This window comes from Chiloscyllium plagiosum, unplaced genomic scaffold, assembly GCF_037043375.1.
Source record: "Chiloscyllium plagiosum isolate Xiang-an unplaced genomic scaffold, Cpla_swu_hap1 HiC_scaffold_13, whole genome shotgun sequence".
NCBI classification, from domain to species: domain Eukaryota; kingdom Metazoa; phylum Chordata; class Chondrichthyes; order Orectolobiformes; family Hemiscylliidae; genus Chiloscyllium; species Chiloscyllium plagiosum.
Window position 1 is genome coordinate 84,923,104 of NW_028270151.1, and position 19,644 is coordinate 84,942,747.

At 46.0% G+C, this 19,644-nt stretch overlaps 1 protein-coding gene across 1 annotated transcript in view; it reads right to left on the bottom strand.

Moving 5' to 3' along the window:
* LOC122548117 (unconventional myosin-VIIa-like) overlaps positions 1-19,644 on the bottom strand; it is a 563,326-nt gene that overhangs the window by 465,785 nt on the left and 77,897 nt on the right. The window contains exons 13-17 of the mRNA XM_087993862.1: positions 17,352-17,487; positions 14,687-14,847; positions 11,338-11,475; positions 9,145-9,303; positions 3,116-3,208 (exon numbers count right to left, since the gene is read on the bottom strand). Of these exons, the coding sequence (XP_087849988.1) occupies positions 3,116-3,208; positions 9,145-9,303; positions 11,338-11,475; positions 14,687-14,847; positions 17,352-17,487 (687 nt within the window). The remainder of the gene's footprint in view (positions 1-3,115; positions 3,209-9,144; positions 9,304-11,337; positions 11,476-14,686; positions 14,848-17,351; positions 17,488-19,644) is intronic.

The following is a 19,644-nucleotide window of genomic DNA, read 5'->3' on the forward strand; positions in this document are numbered from 1 at the left end:
GGAGCGTGAGGCTTGGTGTCTGGGGTCTGGCACAGTGCCTGCTGACCTTACAGGCTCTGGTGCATTCTCTGACGAAATGACACCAGACATCTGCTGGACCAGACAAATAGAGCCATAGAGTCATAGAGATGTACACCATGGAAACAGACCCTTCGGTCCAACCCGACCAGATATCCCAAACCAATCTAGTCCCACCGTCCGGCACCCCGCCCATATCCCTCCAAACCCTTCCTATTCATATACCCATCCAAATGCCACTTAAATGTTGCAATTGTAACGTACCACCCGCTGTGTGAAAAAGTTGCCCCTTAGGTCTCTTTTATATCTTTCCCCTCCCACCTTAAACCTATGCCCTCTAGTTCTGGACTCTCCCACCCCAGGGAAAAGACTTTGTCTATTTATCCTATCCATGCCCCTCATGATTTTGTAAACCTCTATAAGGTCACCCCTCAGCCTCCGACGGTCCAAGGAAAACAGCCCCAACCTGTTCAGCCTCTCCCTATAGCTCAAATCCTCCAAACCTGGCAACATTCTTGTAAATCTTTTCTGAACCCTTTCAAGTCTCACCTTGTGGCACTCCACTGGTCACAGGCCTCCAGTCTGAAAAACAACCCTCCACCTTCTGTCCTCTACCTTTGAGCCAGTTCTGTATCCAAATGGCTAGTTCTCCCTGTATTCAATGAGATCTAACCGTACTAACCAGTCTCCCATGGGGAACCTTGTTGATCGCCTTACTGAAGTCCATATAGATCACATCCACCACTCTGCCCTCATCAATCCTCTTTGTTACTTCTTCAAAAAACTCAATCAAGTTTGAGAGACATGATTTCCCATGCACAAAGCCAAGTTCACTTTCCCTAATCAGTCCTTGCCTTTCCAAATACATGAACATCCTGTCCCTCAGGATTCCCTCCAACAACTTGCCCACCACCGACGTCAGGCTCACTGGTCTATAGTTCCCTGGCTTGTCCTTACCACCTTTCTTAAACAGTGGCACCACATTATCCAACGTCCAGTCTTCCAGTACATCACCTGTGACTATCAATGATACAAATATCTCAGTAAGAGGCCTAACAATTACTTCCGTAGCAATTACTTCTCACAGAGTTCTAGGGTACACCTGTTTAGGTCAAGACATCCAGCACTTGCTCCTCTGTAATATGGACAGTTTTCAAGGTATCATCATCTATTTCCCTACAGTCTATATCTTCCATATCCTTCTCCACAGTAAATACTGATGCAAAATATTCATCTCCCCCACTTTCTGTGGCTCCACACAAAGGCCGCCTTGCTGATCTTTGAGGAGCCCTATTCTCTCCCTAGTTACCCTTTTGTCCTTAATGTATTTGTAAAAATCCTTTGGATTCTCCTTAACCCTATTTGCCAAAGCTATCTCAGGTCCCCTTTTTGCCATCTTGATTTCCCTCTTAAGTATACTCCTACTGCCTTTATATTCTTCTAAGGATTCACTTGATCTATCCTGTCTATACTGAAAATGTGTTACTGGAAAAGCGCAGCAGGTCAGGCAGCATCAAAGGAACAGGAGAATCGACGTTTCGGGCATAAGCCCTTCTTCAGGGTTTATGCCCGAAACGTCGATTCTCCTGTTCCCTGGATGCTGCCTGACCTGCTGCGCTTTTCCAGCAACACATTTTCAGCTCTGATCTCCAGCATCTGCAGCCCTCACTTTCTCTCTATCCTGTCTATACTTGACATATGCTTCCTTCTTTTTCTTAACCAAACCCTCAATTTCTTTAGTCCTCAGCATTCCCTATAACCTACCAGCCTTTCCTTTCACCCTGACAGGAATATACTTTCTCTGGATTCTTATTATCACATTTCTGAAGGCTTCCCATTTTCCAGCCATCCCTTTACCTGTGAACATCTGCCCCCAATCAGCTTTTGAAAGTTTTTGCCTCATACCGTCAAAATTGGCCTTTCTCCAATTTAGAACTTCAACTTTTAGATCTGGTCTATCCTTTTCCATCACTATTTTAAATCTAATAGAATTATGGTGTGATTCTGGTCCCAATGTGATGTAGTGGGGGATTCTTTCCTGCATCTTTTAATGATCTAATGTACTCCTATGCCAGTATCGTAAAAGGTTTGTGTAGATAAGAATAGTCCACAATTTCAAGATGCAGGTAAATGCGCCAAACAGAGAGTCCAAATTGGAAAGATTCCCAGCAGGCAGTGGGGAAGAAATGCCTCTAGCTCTCCCTCTCTACACACAGTAGTCCCAATGTGTTTCCTGTATAACTGAAGCATAACCTCCCTATTCTGACGTTCAATTCCCCACACAATTACAATAACATTCTACTAGCTTTCCCGATAACTTGCTGTACTTGCAGACTAACCTTGCACTAGGACACCCAGATCCCTCTGCATCTCAGAGCTCTGCAACACCTCACCATTTCGAAAACATGCTTCTTTTTTGATTCCTTCTGCCAAAGTGGACAATTTCACACTTTCCCATATTATTCTCCATTTGTCAGATCTTTGCCCACTCACTGAACCTATCCGTTTATAAGCTCCTTATGTCCTCTTCATCACTCACAGGGGAGAGAGGGACAATGGTGAACTGAAGGAACTGGGGTCAGGGGCACAATGCAGGAGGGGGCAGTGGGAGGGCTGGTGGAGGGGATGGGGAGGGAGAGGGGAGAGCAATGCAGCAAAGTTTGCTCTGAGGGTGGTTTTAACCTAACTCCTTCGGGAATCCCAACAAGAGACAGGAAGAGAAGGGCACGACAGGAGAATGTTGGCAGTCCCATGCAATTCCATGGCTTTTCTCCAATAGTGTGATGGCAAGATAGTGACCAGAACACAATGGACTGAACTCTCACCTCCTATAGCAAGCCAGACTATTCAGATTCAAATTTGATGCTTCAGAACCTTCAGCTAACCAGCTTGTGGGAGGGGAGGTTGAGGGGTTGGGGGGGGGGGGGGGGGGAGTGCTTTGTGTGGGTGGGGCTGTGATGTAACCTCTTGGGATCTTGATGCCTCTCACTGCCATGGGTGTCCCAGCTTTATATAAACGTAGACAGACTGGCCTGGAGGAGAACAGGGACCTTTGTAATGCACACAAACTCTTCAAAGCCATCGCTTTCTACATCACCTTGAGGAAGATCTTCGTCCTCCCTATCTTCCAGTCTCCGTCAGTTCCGAGCACGGATTTGGCAATCTCTTTGCAACGCAAGTGGGCGACCTCCTGCAAATGGACGGAGGGAAAGTGTGATTCACAGAGGGAGAGAAACATCAGTGACACTGGGATAAGGCTGCTCACCCGCACAGAGAGATTGGGAATGAGATGTCACAAGGTAAACTGTGGGCAGTGGCTCCATTGGGAATTAGTTGTATTTCGAAAGCAATTCCGACCTCGAATTGTTACTAATGGCTGGAAATTCCTCTGTGGGCTTACTGCCCTGGTGGAAGCTTGAATGTTAAAACAGGGAGGACTCTGGTCTGACCAACAATCTCAGAGCAGATTTGAAAGGCACTGCAGTCTACACTTGCTCCTGTTCCTCACTTTAATAATGTCACCTCCACGGAGAACATCAGTTCTTAAAGAGGATATTATTATACCCTGCTCAGCCATACACTTCCCCACAGTTCGGAAAGAGACAGCTAGCGCTGCCTCAGGGTGAAAGCTACAGACATAGTGGGAACAGGAACATGTAGAAGATGAACTGAAACAGACAGAAATGAGGATGTGGGACAGTGTGGTGGCTGAGGCTAAACATTTAGACTAACACAGAGGAACCCACAAACAGGCCTACGTGGAACATTGGAAAAACATCATGTCAGAGCTCAGAGGCATGTGCTTCTGTGGTACCATATTTCTGCATGATAGGGATAACTGAAGATCACAAGTTAGGTCATGCAGAAGGACCCTGAGTCAAATTCACCGTATCTTGTAACAATATCGAATCACATGTCACCTCATTACAGAATTGTTGACATTCAATGGTGTTACCATCACCGAATCCCCCGCTATCAACATCTGGGGGCTACCATTGATCCGAAACTCACTGGGTTTACCACATAAAGCACAGTGGCTGCAGCAGCAGCAGGTCAGAGGTCAGGAACACTGAAGCGAGAAACTCACCTGGAGATTCCCCCAAAAACCTGGCCACCGTCTCCAGGCCACAGGCCTGGGGTGTGTCAAAACCGTGGTCTTTTTAAAATATGTTTTTCTGTAGCTGTAATTGCGGATTGAATTGAGGAAAGAACTGTTTAAAAAGCAAGGATTTCAGAAGGATTATTGTATGTTTTTGATGGCAAGTCACCTGGCACTCACTATGAACACTGTTTACATTGCTGCTGGTTCTAACAGTGATCGAAGTGTAGTTTGCAGATGAACTGGAGTGGAGGGATGGTGTAGAGATGGAGCTTTGGCCAGCAACAAGTTATAACTGGCCTGTGGAGGAGTGACCAATAATCAATGGCAAAGGCCCTCTGCCTGCCAACAGTTATGTTACTGGTTCTAAGATAAATGAACAGCTTGGGGCTGTGAAAAATATGGTGAGAAACCATCTTAACTCTACGGTAGAGGCGCAGAGTCATCCAGCACAGAAGCAGACTCTTCAATGCAACCAGTCTCTGGCTTAATAATATCCTTCCTATAACCAAGTGACTAGAACTGCAAATAATTCTCCATAATCCCAAACAAAACTAGGCCCACCTACCTGCTCCTGGCCTATATCCCTCCAAACCTTTCTTATTTATGTATTTATCTAAATGTCCTTTAAGCATTGTAACTGTGTCTGCACACACCATTTCCTCGGGCAGTTCATTCCACACACAAACCACTGTCGATGTAAAAACGTTGCCCCTCTTTCTCATGTCACCTTGAAAATATGCCTCCTAATCTTGGAAATCCCCTACCCTAGGGAAAAGGCATCTGCCATTCACTTTAGCTATACTCTCATGATCTTATAAACCTCTGCAAGGTCGCCCCTCAACCTTCTACACTCCACTGAAAAGTCTCAGCCTATCCAGCCTTTCCATAGCTCAAACTCTCCATTCCCAGCAACACTCTGGCAAATCTCTTCTGAACCTTCCCTAGCTTAATAATATCCTTCCTATAACCAGGTGATTAGAACTGCACATAATACTCCAGGCTAGGCCTCACCAATGTCCTGTACAACATCAACGTGATGTCCCAACTCCTGTACTCAAAGGACTGAGCAATGAAGCTAAGCACGCAACAATCTTTCTTATCCATTCTGTTTATATGTGATGCAAACTTCAAGGAATTACGTACTAAAACCCCTAGGTCTCTCTGTTCTACTGTTCCCTACCATAAAAGCCACTTTAAGTCTGAAGAAAATCAATTTATCTTTCCTTCAGCAGTTGCTGTAAGCTGAGACTTTTAACTAATGACTGTGATCAGGTTCTCCATCCCAGGTGGGGAAAATAATGAAAGTTTCCAGAGAAGGGAGATTGAGAATCAGCATTCTGATCAGCAGAATAATTATCTCAGCAAATCCTGCGAGCAGGGACCACTGGACTGCTTTCCCATCTTTCCCTCCACCCATAGCACCGATGTTTTTTTTTTATTTGCATGTATATATGTCTGGGTATATGTGCGTGTGTCTGTGTATGCATGTGCGTGTGTCTGTGTTTATGCATCTGTCCATGTGCATGTGCCCATATTCATGTGTGTCTATATAGACAATAGGTGCCCTTCGAGCCTGCACCACCATTCAATATGATCATGGCTGATCATCCTTAATCAGTATCCTGTTCCTGCCTTATCTCCATAACCCTTGATTCCACAATCCTTGAGAGCTCTATCCAACTCTTTCTTAAATGAATCCAGAGACTGGGCCTCCACTGCCCTCTGGGGCAGAGCATTCCACACAGCCACCACTCTCTGGGTGAAGAAGTTTCTCCTCATCTCTGTCCTAAATGGTCTACCCCGTATTTTTAAGCTGTGTCCTCTGGTTCGGCACTCACCCATCAGTGGAAACATGTTTCCTGCCTCCTTTAATAATCTTATATGTCTCAATCAGATCCCCTCTCAGTCTTCTAAACTCAAGGGTATACAAGCCCAGTCGCTCCAGTCTTTCAGTGTATGTATGCATATCTATATGTGTGACTGTGTGTGTCTGCCTGCATGAGTATTTTTGTGTATGTGTGTCTGTGCATGTGCGTAAAGGGGTCGTTTTTAAGGGGATTAGTGTTTTCAGTAGGAGAGTTATGTCAACAGTTCATGATTGTTCAGCTGGTGCTGGAGCCTAATTACTTGTAATAACTATCCATTTTTGTTAAGTACAGAAATCTGGTCCATGCTTTTTGTCAATCTCGGTCTACAGGTAAACGAGGGAATTCTGCATTTTTAAAATGATATTTGAATTTTTCTCACAACTCTGGGAATAACAAGACTTGATTTCCAACACCGCTATCCCAGTGAGGCCTGAAAGGTGCCACTTGCCTGGATGGGGGCAGCTCCACCAACACTCAAGAAGCTTTACACCATCCAGGACAAAGCAGCCTCCTCATTGGCACCTTATCCACAAGCATCCACTCCCTCCACTACTGTTGCTCAGTAATAGCAGGTGTACACTATCTACAGGCTGCACTGCAGAACTTCAACAAAGATCCTTAGACAGCACCTTCCAAACTTATGGCCACTTCCATGGAGAAGGACAAGGACAGCAAATACATGGGAACATCACCAGCTGCATGTTCCCCTCATCATCCTGACTTGGAAATATATCACCATTCCTTCACTGATGCTGGGTCAAAATCGTCGAGTTCCCTCTCTAGTGGCACTGTGGGCCAATCTAGCAGGTGGACTGCAGCAGTTCATGAAGGCAGCTCACCACCACCTTCTCAAGGGCAACTAGGGATCCACAAGAAATACAGGCCCAGCCAGCAACACCCATTACCCACAAGTTTATAAACAGATTTACTTTCTGTTGTAGCTACTTCCTTCTTAGTAACCTCTTGCAACTGACTATCATTCTACAGTCAGCCAGTCAGTCAGACAGACAGAGTGAGGTTGTGGTGATGGACGAAGTGCAAGTGGACATGGTCCACTTGAGGGGGGGAAGCCTGCAGTGGTTGGTGTTTCCACAGACCTTTGACTCTTGTCCTTCTCGATGGAAGAGATCAAAGGGTTTGAAAGGTGCTGTCAAATGAGCCTTTGACTGTGTGAGCGTTTGACACACAAGTAAGAGAACAACACAATAATACAGCCTGAGGACAGTTGCCTGTCTGTGATACGTGGCCCCTCCAGTGTCGAGGGCTTGATCAATACATTGTCAACCATTACACTGACAGTCTGCTGACAATAATGTCAGAGCGTTGAGCGTAGGAATTGGAACATCCTGCTACAGCTCTACAAGACCACGTTTGGAATAACATCTGCAATTCTGGTCGCCTTGCTATAGGAAGGATACTATTAAGCTGGAGAGGGTTCAGAAGAGATCTATGAGGGTGTTGCCAGGGTTGGAGGGTTGAGTTGTGGGCTGAATAGTCTGGAGTGTTGGAGGCTGAGGGGTGATCTTATAGTGGTTTGTAAAATCATGAGGGGCATAGACAGGGTGGATAGCCAAGATCTTTTCCCTAGAATAGGGAAGTCCAAAATAAGGTTGCAGGTGAAAAGGGAAAGATTTAAAAGGGACCTGAGGGACAACGTTTCCATGCAGAGGATGATGTGTATATGGGGTCAGCTACCAGAGGAAGTAGCAGATGTACATACAGTAGTAATATTGAAAAGATATTTGGGTAGGTACATGAAAAGGAAAGGTTCAGAGGGATATGGGCCAAGTGCAGGGAAACAGGTCTAGTTCAGTTTGGGAAAGCTGGTTGGCTTGGATGAGTTGGGCTGAAGGGTCTGTTTCCATGACTCGATGATAATGTTGTGGCAGTAAGAGATTGGCTTGACCAGGTGGGAAAAAAGAGTCCGTGAGGCGAGGGGGTGTTCGGGAAATGATGTCAAGCAGTAATCAGATGGAACGAAATCACAGTCAGTAAATGCAGAAAGCTCTGCGGGTTGCAGTGTCTGTTACTTTAACAGAAATCTTCACTTCTCTGCAATATGGTGATGAAACCCTTCCCTGGCAGGACAGGAAGTGTCTTGCAGAGTTCACTCATACTTATCTGAGAACGAAGGGTCAGCATTTGAGAGACTGTCTGTAAGGGATCACCGTGAGAGGCGGTTTGAGTACAGGAAACAAGACCTTTGGACCTGCCTTCTCACTGACACATCTTGAAGAGCAGCTGTTGATTCCAGCCTCAGTGTTTTCCCTGTGCTCTATCTCCTTTCAGATTCTCCCTCTCAAGCGGTTGTTACTTTCTCATCTAAATCACATTATAATGGCGAACTTTGGAAAGCATTTGCAGCATTCCTTCTGCCAAGAATCCCTTGCAAACTTTTTTCACCCGGTTCTGACCATCCCATGTCTGTTTTTGTCATTCGTTCACTCGCTGAGCAAACCAAACACTTTTGCGTTAGCTGGTGTTTGTAAACATCACACAATGTTGAAAGTCTCCACTTATCCCTCACTGTCAATGCTATAAAGACCCGGTTTACCAGAAAATTGGTAGAAAGGAAAACTAGATACTGATTTCTCATCGAACTATTCGCTCATTGTACTGGCATTGGGTGTGTGCCATTGACTTCCCAAATTCCTCTCATTGTGGCTCCTTTACGTCGTGAACACTTTTCTCAGCCTGCCACCTCCCACTCTCCACCTACTGTTTTTACAGCTCCGTCAATCTCTCTTCCTACGCTATAGATTTTATCATGTTAACCCTCCTCTTTATGGAACTGGTTATCAAGACAATCAGGGCCAAATTCAGGCAAATGGGACTAATTTAGTTTGGGAATCCCTGTTCGGCATGGGTAGGTTGGACCGAAGGGTCTGTTTCCGTGCTGTATGACTCTGTGACGACAACATCTCGGCCAAGCCTAGAACCTTCTGAAAAATTCAGTCTGAGCATTCCCAAGTCTTCCCTGTCTCTGGTCCCATTCCTCTTGATTATTCCCGCTCAATCTGATTCTTGGTGCAACTTTTTCCAGGCAAAGTGTACTCAGCCCAGAATGATTTCTCAACAAAATGTCTCATTCCATTAGAGAGTGCCCTGGCGGTGAACTGCCAGGGTTTAGAAACCCACACCAATTCCATAACTCACCTCTTTCACTTGCTGAGGCAATGATCGCAACAGGATCTTGTACTCTTGCACAAACTCCATGAAGGTGAAGCGAATGGGATAGCCTGACTTGCGGATGCGAATTGTCTCCCGCATTCCGGAATACCGCAATTGCTTGACGCACAATTCCCGGTCAAAGAGCTGGGCGGGATCAGAACAGATCATTAGAACCAAGCTTCAAGCTCGCAAAGGGAACTATCGTCGTATTACAGGGTCAGAGTCGGCCTCCGAATTTACGTTACAATTTGGCAGGTGACCAGCAACATTTAGTTGAAAGTTGACAAAAGGTGGGTTCTAGGAGACTGACTAAAGCCACAAAGCCATGGATTTCATAGTTTTGAACTAACAATAATCTTGACGACACAATATTAGAACAGTAATACAATCTGCAATAGGTCTGATTAGATTCCCTACAGTGTGGAAACAGGCCCTTCAGCCCACCAAGTCCACATCAACCCTCCGAAGAGTAACCCACCCAGACCAATTTCCCTACATTTACTCCTGACTAATGCATCTAGCACTACGGGCAATTTAGCATGGCCAATTCACCTGACCTGCACATCTTTGGATTGTGGGAGGAAACCGGAGCAAACCCACACAGACACGGGAAGGATGTGCAAACTCCACACAGACAGTCGCCCGAGGCGGGGATTGAACCTGGGTCCCTGGCGCTGTGAGGCAACAGTACTAACCACTGAGCCACTGTGCCACCCCATCTGGCCTTGAAATTCTCTCTCTTTTAAGAACTGCTCTGTCATGTGCTGCGTATTCCCACTCTGGTCGATCACCCTGCTTTCCTGACTCCCCTCTGGACTCCAGAAACCACCCTCCAGTCCTCATTCACAAAGGTAACTCCAACTCTGCACCGTCAGCTCCCTTCATTGGGCCGCGCAGTCCTGCCCCACACTCCAATCTTGCTTGTTTTAGTTTTAGATTGGATTGCTGGGAAGACAGCTGACCTGCACAGTGTCGGGGACTCCGTGAGAAGCCGAGAACAAATGGATGGCTTTGAACTCAGGGAGAAGTCCCAGGGGGTTAGTCAGCAGCTAAACATCACAGTCAGAAGGGGAGCTGAGAAAGTGGGAAGCTCTCTGTTGGGGGCAAGTCATGAGGGGCTTGGAAGAGGCTTTTTATTCACACATGGGATGGCTGGCTGGGTTAGCATTTATTGCCCTTGAGAAGGAGGTGGTGAGCTGCCTTCTTAAATCACTGCGATCTGTTTGCTTTAGGTACACTCACAAATTGCGTTCAGGAGCGGGATCCAGGATTTTGACCCAGCAACAGTGAAAGAACAGCGAAATACTTGCAAATCAGGAGCTCAGTTGCATCATGCAAATACAACTTGTGAGTCTTTCATCCCCACTCTCTCTCTCTCTCTCAGTCGCACTGCAGTATTAATTCAAGGAGTTCGACTCTATCTGGGACAAAGCAACCAACTTGATTAGCACTACATCAACAAATAATCCCTTCCACCATCACCAGCACTCAGTGGATACACCGCAGAAATTCACCAAACATCCTCAGACAGCACCTTGCAAACCGATGACCACATCCATCTCGAAGGAGGAGGGCAGCAGATACATGGGAACACCACCTCCGGTAAGATCCCCTCCCAAAACCAATTACCATCCTGACTTGGAAAGGTATTGCCATTCCTTCACCGCGGCTGAATCAAAATCCTGGAAAACTTTGCCTCACAGAATTTGAGAGTGCACTTAGTGCACCAAAACCTCAGTGATTCAAGATGGCAGCTCACTACCACCTTCTCAATGACAGCTAGTAATGGCAGTAAATGCTGCCCCAGCCAGCAATACCCACATCCTGTGAGTGAATTCACTTGCTGCAGGCTTGAAGATCTGAATGTCAATTGACCTCTCTCCTCTCAAACTGCAACCAATCCAAGTCCTGTTGCTGAGCGGTTAGCTTTCTTGAAAGACGCCAGTTCAAAAAAGGTAAGAAATCCAGAGGCACATAATTCCACTTTTCCTTGAAGTTGTTAGAGGTAAAGAGCAACTAATCTGGCAAAATTCCATTTTCCAGTCTACATTTCCAAACAACTTATGTCACCAACCTCGGGATCTATACACAGAACCCCAACTGACCCCTTGTCACTGCCCAGATTCCAGCACCCAGACACAGAGTTTTGTTTCATTTGTGAACGCAGTGGTCTCTTACCAAGGGCTTTTTGTACTCGTTGGGTTTGATGCAGCGGATGAAGAAGGGATGACAAGCCCTCAGGGTTTTCATGAGGTTATCCAGTGACTGCTTGAACTGCCGACTGAGCGTTGGGAACTGTTTGTAGCTGTCGGTTTTCTGTAGGGTAGATCACCATATGGTTAATGACCACTTATATATGCTGCGACACAATGGCTGGATAGGCTGCAATGTTTTTCACTGGAGACTGAGGGGTGGCCTTATAGAGATTTATAAAATCATGAGGAATATTGATAAGGTGACTAGCCAAAGCTCTTTATCCCAAGGGTAGGAGAGTTGAAAACTAGAGGGCGTAGGTTTAAGGTGAGAGGGCAAAGATTTAGATGGGACCTGAGAAACATCTTTCTCTCAGAGGGTGGTGTGTACATGGAACGGGTGGTGAAGATAGGTACAATCACAACATTTAAAAGACGTTTGAACAGGTGCATGGATAGGAAAGGTTTAGAGGGGTAATGGCCAAATGCAGGTAAATGGGGCAGTTCGGCTTGGGAAACCTGGTCAACGTGGATGAGTTGGACCAAAGGGTCAGTTTCAGTGCTGTATGAAACTATGACTAAACAACTTCAACAACACATGCACTAAACCCCATGCATCAATTCTCATTGTCCGTCTCGATTTGCCAAAAGTAAGAGTCTTCTTCCAATGTGGAGACTCACTGGGATAATGGAACCATGTCCTTTAAACCTAATCCACATTGTCATGATCAAAACAATTTATCGTTTGCCTGAATTAAAGTGCAGCTTTTCCCTTGCCCATTGGGGCATCTGTTTGGATCCTGGCACACGTTTATCCAAAGATGTTTACTGAGGAGTTGGGGTTGCTGTGGCAACGTACAACTTACGTTGTTACCCAGAGCCATGGATAGAAATGGTAGAGGTTCCAATGTTTATCCATCTCAATCACTGACCAGGAATCTCTTCCGATCTTACCATTCACTGGTAGTGTGGGTTGGAAACATTCACAGAGGTTTAGTCACGTTATGATGGCACCTTCCATGCCTAAAGTGGGATGAATTCGATGTTTCTGGCTCAGTGTCAGTGATGGCACCCACTATCCTATGTAGCCTCACTCAGCTCCTTTCCTTTTAGAAAAGACAACTTCAGCAGAATTTGTTTCAGAACACAGTTTCGCCATCCCTGTGCTGCCATTGGAAACAACACCCACTGTCCCAGGAGGTCAAATTCAATGACTATCAGGTGAGGACATTGCAATAAGCAGCAGCTATTCCGAAAATGCCTGGGGACTCCCAGCATGGTCCTCCAACCCAGCACAGCTGTCCAGAGGAGGATAGACGTATCACCGTCTTACAGAGATGACACCGAGGGATAGAGGTGACAGCTTCCTGCCAGTCATTGTTTGCTGAGAATTGAACATTTAGGCAGGAAGCAAATCACCAAAATCAGAGAGCGAGACTGGGGTTACTAGAAGAGGTCAAGCCTTCACCAGCCATTTTGATTTTCTTAATTTCATTTATTTATTCATTGGTTGTGAGTGGTGCAGTCTGGGCCAGCGTTTATTGTCCATCCCAGTTGCCCTAGAAAAGGTGGAGGTGAGCTTCCCTCTTGAATTGCTGCAGTCCACCTGCTGTAGGTATTCCCGCAATGCCCTTAGGGAGGGAATTCCAGGATTTTGACCCAGCGACATCGAAGGAACAGCAATATATTTCCAAGTCAGGATGGTGAGTGGGTTGGAGGGGAACTTGCATGATGTTTTCATGATTTTGCTGTCCTTGTACTTCTAGAAGGAAGTGGTCGTGGGTTTGGAAGGTGTTGTCTAAAGCATCCTTGGTGAATTTCTGCAGTGCATCTTGTAGATAGTACACACTGCTACTACTGAGTATTGGTGGTGGAGGGAGGGGATGCTTGTGAATGTGGTGTCAATCAAGTGGGCTGCTTTGTCCTGGATGGTATCAAGCTTCTTGAGTGTAGTTGAAACTGCCCCCATCCAGGGAAGGGGGGTGCAATTCCATCACACTCCTGACTTGTGCCTTGTAGATGATGAACAGGCATTGGGGAGTTACTCACTAAAGTATTCCTAGTCTCTGACCTGCTCTTGTAGCCACATTCTTTTCACAGCTAAGTCAGCGAAATTGTCAATCAATGACGTTGACGGTGGAAGATTTGATGATAGCAATCCCATTGAATGTCGCGAGGAGGTGGTTAGGTTAAGTCTGGTCCTTGCGTGGCATGAATGTTACTTACAGTCTATCAGCCCACGCCCAAATATTCTTTAGGTCTTGCTGCATTTGCAAATGGACTGCTTCAGTATCTGAGGAGTGGCGAATGGTGCTGAACATTGTGCAATCTCCACTTCTGACCATGTGATGGAGGGAAGGTCATTGATGAAGATGGTTGGGCCTAAGACACTACCCTGAGGAACTCCTGCAGAGATGTCCAGGAGCTGAGATGACTGATCTCCAATGACCACAGCCATCTTCCTTTGTGACTTTGTCCATTCCCCTGACTTACATTTTGCTCGGGCTCCTTGATGCTTCTTTCCATCGGATGCTTCCTTAATATCAAAGACAGCCCCGCCCACCTTGCTTATGGAATTCGGCTCTTTTTTCAATCTTTGGACCAAGGCTATAACGAAGTCTGGAGCCCAGTCGCTCTGCTGGCTCATGATGATGAAATTCATATCGCTGAGTGATTTTCTACATTGTCAATGTTGCAGCTGGACTGGATCAGTTTGACTAAAGGAATGATTAATTTCACACTGCATTGGGACATAGTCAGGCACCATGGTCATCACTGTGTCAAGAGCCATTTTGTAAAATGTGAGGTCAAATGCATTTACTGAAGACTGGCCTTTGTGATTGTGGAAACCTGAGAAGAACTCTGAGATGGATCATCCCCTCCGAGCCACTGATCATCCTGATTTGGATTTATGTCAACGTTCCTTCATGGTCGCTGGGTCAAAACCCTGGAATTCCTAATAGCATTGGTGGGTCAACCCACAGCACGTGGACTGCAGTGATTTAAGAAAGCAGCTCACCACCACCTTCTCAAGGACAACTAGAGACAGGACCGGCCAGCGACTCCCAAGTCCTGTGATGGGGTGAAATAACCAATCAGCACTTCTGTTGCAACCAAGAGTCAGGACTCTCCCATCATTGAAATGGGAATGTTTGTGGAGCCTCATTTTCAGATTGGCCATTAAATTGTCCACAAATGGCTGACAGAGCTTTGATTTGCAGAGTCAGTATGGATTTCTCTCATATGGTGGGCTATCATTCCTTAAACTGCCCTACGTCTTCAGGGTTGAACTGGGATTTGCTGAGGAGAATATAATGAAACCACGAGTCATTCACCTTGATGGAACTTCCAGGTAGAATTTGCCTCTGGCTCTGTGACCTTCCCTGGGCTGGTCCAACACTGCTCTGGAAGATGAGTTTGAGAAATTTGTTCTTGGAGGTTTGCACAACCTGGATGATGCTGGAGCTCAGCTGATCTCTGTTCTTCTCCAGGAAGCCTGTCAATTAGAAAGAGACATGGATCTTCTCAGATGCTGGACCTAACATACCCCGCAGATACTGACATCAGGAATCACCAATACCCACAATCAATTCAAAGTCTGAGCACATTCTAGCCCACATGGGGAGTAAATGTTAAACAATGTGCTGAGGCCTCCACTTAATTATTTCAACGTGGTCTGGGAAATGTTGGTGAAACTTCAGCCTGACAAAGTTTGCATTCATTTCATAGCCCACACAGTGGCCAGAGGGTGACCACAATAATTACACCCTTCCCCACAATGGCAATTGGAAGGATCCCCACCTTTCTACAGAACAGTCAGATCCTCAGTCATAGTTTCCTCCTATTGCCACAGCTCAAGCCAAACTTCAATTTCCAAGCGGCTGTACTTCAGATACAGGTTTCAAATATATCTGGAGCTCAGGTAGGCCCAACTTCTCCATGTAGAGAAACACAAAAAGTCCATCCAGGCCATCGATACTTGGAGTTCAAAAAGGCCCAGGCTTTCAGTACCTGAAATTCAGGTAGGCCCAGACTTTCAAAACCTAGACCTCAGTTAGGCCAGGTGTTTAGTACTTGGACTCCAGGTAGGTCCAGGTTTTCAGTATCTGAAGTTCAGGTTATGTCAGGCTTACAGTACCTGGAGATCAGGTAGACTCAAACTATCATACCTGCAGCTCAGGTAGGCCCAGGCTGTTAATAACTGAAGCTCAGGTAAATCTAGGCTTTAAGTGGGCCAGGTTTCAGTACCTCAACCTCAGATAAGTCCAAGCTGTCAGTACTTGGAGCTCAGGTAGGCCCAGGCTTTCAGTATTTGGAGCTCAGATAGGCCCAGGGTTTCAATACCTCAGGCTCAGATAGGCCCAGGCTGTTAATAACTGGAGCTCAGATAAACCCAGGTTGTTAATACCTGTAGTTCAGTTAGGCCCAGGCTTTCAATACCTAGAGTTCAGGTAGGTTCAGCCTTCCAATACTATGGTTCCATCCTAGGGTTCAGAAGAGACCAGGACAGATCTGTGGAACATACACCAAAGTGAAGGTGTGGAGTTAATTCCTTCAACAGTGATGGAAAAATTAAGTGGGGGTGGGGGGGGGGGAATGGTGGTGTAATTGTACATATGCACTGTCAGATAAATGTCAGTCTATGCAACCTTCAGCCACTTAGGAGAATGAGCCAGCTCGTATCTAGCTAAAATTCAGGTCAAGTCATCCATTTCCTTAGTGTGCTTCAATTATTCCACCTTTCTTGAATGAACGAATGATTTTATTGTCACGTGTATTTTACAGTGAAAAATAAGTAAAGTTCAGTGACAGCTTTAGGTATCTTCCTAGGTGGCTGAAGCTTGCATAGACTAACCTTGACCTGACAGTCCACATTCACATCAACACTACCACCCCCCACGTATTTTTTTCCACATAGTTGAAGTCTTAGCTCCATATCTCCCTGTTGGTGTATGTTTACTTACTCCCACAGATCTGTCCAGGCCTGCTCTGATCCTTAGCATAAATCCATGCCTGGGAGATCAGACCCATCAGCACTGACTAGACACAGGAACTGGAGAAACATTCATTCTCAGGATAACATTGATGTTAGTAAGGGCCATCCCTGGTTGCTCTGAGAAAGCAATGATGGGTCTTCTCATTCAGTGACTGCTGGATCACCTCAAGACACCAGTGAGTTCACCGCACAGCATCAAGCAGGAGTCACACATAGGCCAGTCTGGGGAAGGATGGAGGTTCCTTTTGCTGAAGCATATCCTATGAGCCAGTTGGATTCGTACAATAGTTTAGTCCCCTTTACTGGCGATGCCGCAAAACGTAGTGAGTTTAGCGTTACAACTTGCCATGGCAGGATTTGAACTCCTGGGTCCCGTATTGTTTAGTTCCTATTTTTTCAGTTTCTACATGACTGTTTAAAATAAACCTCTGGAATGGTGGCTCAGTGGTTAGCACTGCTGCCTCACAGCGCCAGGGTGCCAGGTTCGATTCTAGTCCTCGGGCAACTGTGTGGAGTTTGCACGTTCTCCCCGTGTCTGTGTGGGTTTCCTCCCACATTCCAAAAGATGTGTAGGTCAGGTGAATTGGCCATGCTAAATTATCCATAGTTATTAGGTGCCTTAGTCTGAGGGAGGTGGGTTACTCTTCGGAGGGTCGGTGTGGACTTGTTGGGCTGAAGGGCCTGTTTCCACACTGGAGGGAATCTAATCTAATCTAGAATGTCAGCATGGCTGGCATTTATTGTCCACTTGCTAGGCCATCCCAGTGAGCACTTAAGGGTGCATCAAGCTGGTATGGGAGGGGAACTACATACAGGCCAGTTGGGTAAGGATGGCTGGTTTCCTTCTTTGAACTAATTTAATAAAGCAGTTAGCACTTTATTTTCAAACCAGTTGTCACCCAGAGCTCGAGAAAGGTGTCACCACCCACGACTTTCACCATCTTGCACTGACTGAGGAAGGAGGCTGCCTGTTTACACTCAGTGAGGATGGATGTGGAGGGTACCTTTCGCCTCATAGTGAACCAGTCCTGCAAAGTGAGCGATGCCAAACATTGTCCCATGAGAGCTCATCGGAGGGATGTAGACCATACTCCTGCTGTGGTGATTATTCAGCTTGCTTAACAACGTTGTGTCAGTGCCCTGCAGGAAAGAGGCAATTAAAAAAAAGACTTGAATTCATGGAACCAACTTTCGAGACCTCAATACGTCCTAAAGCCCTTTACAGTCCTGTTGTGAAGCGCAGTCTCTGTTGTACCTTGGAAAGGCAGCAACAGAGCAAGATCCCATAAACAGCAATCTTATAACAATCAGACCATTGGATACTTAAGGATGTCCACTGAGAGCTGGGTATTGCTGAGAACATAGGAGTGAATCCCTTGCTCTTACAGAATCATGGGATAGGACAGCAGGGAAGGTGGTTGTTTGGTCCATCGAAACTGTGTTGGCTTTCCCAATCAGCAGCCCAGCCAGTCCCACTCTCTATCCACATTTCGGAAGATCAGGCATTTATCCAATTCTCTTCCAGAGATCATTATTCAATCAGTGTGGACCACCCTGTCAGATATTCTCACCTTGTCTCTTTTATCATCTGGCTTGAGACTGGCCAAGAAGACAAAGTCAAGGATTGTCCTCAGACTTAGACTTCACAGTTACTCTCCTTCTAATCCATGAGTACTAGAGATTGCAGCACAGGGTCATCATGGATGTTCCAGTCTCTGATGGATAGTTACATGAGATAAGCACTGGTCTACCTTCTTTATCTTTTCATGTCCATGTTTTAGTCTGATCTGATGCAGACTTCCAGATTCTTCTATCTCTGCCCACACTGTTCTGCCTATGGGCTGTAATGGGCAGTGCCGTAACATCATCCCAAGCTTACTCCAGGGCCCAAATGCCCTTATACATCATCTTTCTGTCTCTTGATTCCTTTTCAATCGCCTTGAACCATTTCACAATTGACCCTTCAGCCACTGGAAATAGTTCTCTTTATTTACTCAATCTGAGCCCTATTCAACTTGCTCTTAGCCCTTACTTTTCTAAGGAGGACAATGTCAGTTTTTTTCTGGTCCATCAACAGGAATAATAATCCTTCATCCCCAGAACCATCCTGAGAAATCTCTTCTGCATTCTTCACCAAAGCTTCTTTTGCAGCTGCTGCCTGCTTCTTACAACTGGACACAGTACTCTATTTGCAACCTAGCCAATGTTTTACAAAGGTTTTGGCATAATTCCATCAGTTCACTCACTCTTTAAATCCTCAAATTCCACATATTCTATTCGTCAGCTCAGTTATCTTAGCATGTTTTGTGTGAAAGCATCTCCAGGTCTCTCTGTCCTGCCACTCTCTCTAAAATTTCACCATTTGGCATTATCCCATGTCATTCTTCCTGCAAACTGTATCATTGGCATTAATTTTCATTTGGTCTGTACATCCGTTCCACTAACCTGTCTATCCTCTTGGTCTCATTACCATCTTGACTACTGACTGCACACCAAGTATTTTAGCACCCACATGTTTCAAAACTGCATCCTGTACACCACACTTCCCCCAGTCCAAGCCCTGAACGTAGATACACTTCAAAATAGTGCCACACTGTACTCAGGTCCTGAGACGGCAGGTGGGATCCCAGATTAATAGCTCTTCTGAAAGGCAGCACCTCCAACAGTGTTGCACTCTCACAGCACTGCCACGCACAGTCAGTCTAGATTTGATTCTCTCTAGAGTTGTTTTTGACCCCACAGCTTTCGTACTCAGAGATGAGTATGGTCCCCACTGGATGAAGGCTGGTACAGGTGGGGAAACCACATTGTCAAACTGGTGTTATATCCCTGATGCCAGTCAGGAGAGCATGTGACTCTTAATCTCAAGGTCATGGTTTGGAGGCCCACACTGCGTTGGTTCATTTCAGGGGTGGCACGGTGGTTCACTGGTTAACACCAATGTCTCACAGTACCAGAAACCCAGGTTCGATTCCACCCTCAGGAAACTGGTTGTGTGGGGTTTGCATATTCTCCCCGTGTCTGCGTGGCTTTCCTCCGGATGCTCCAGTTTCCTCCCACAGTCTGAAAATGCGCTGGCAAAGGTGGATTGGCCATGCTAAATTGTGTAGGGATGTGTAGGTTAGGTGGACTAGCCAGGTTAATGCGGGATTACAGGGGAGAGGGGTGGGATGCCTGGACTCAATGGGCCAAATGGCCTGCTTCCACACTGTAGGGATTTGATGAAGTGAGGTAGTTATCCAGGCTTTGGGACAGTGAATACAGGAAACCTTTGGCTCTGTCTAAAATCTGGAAAAA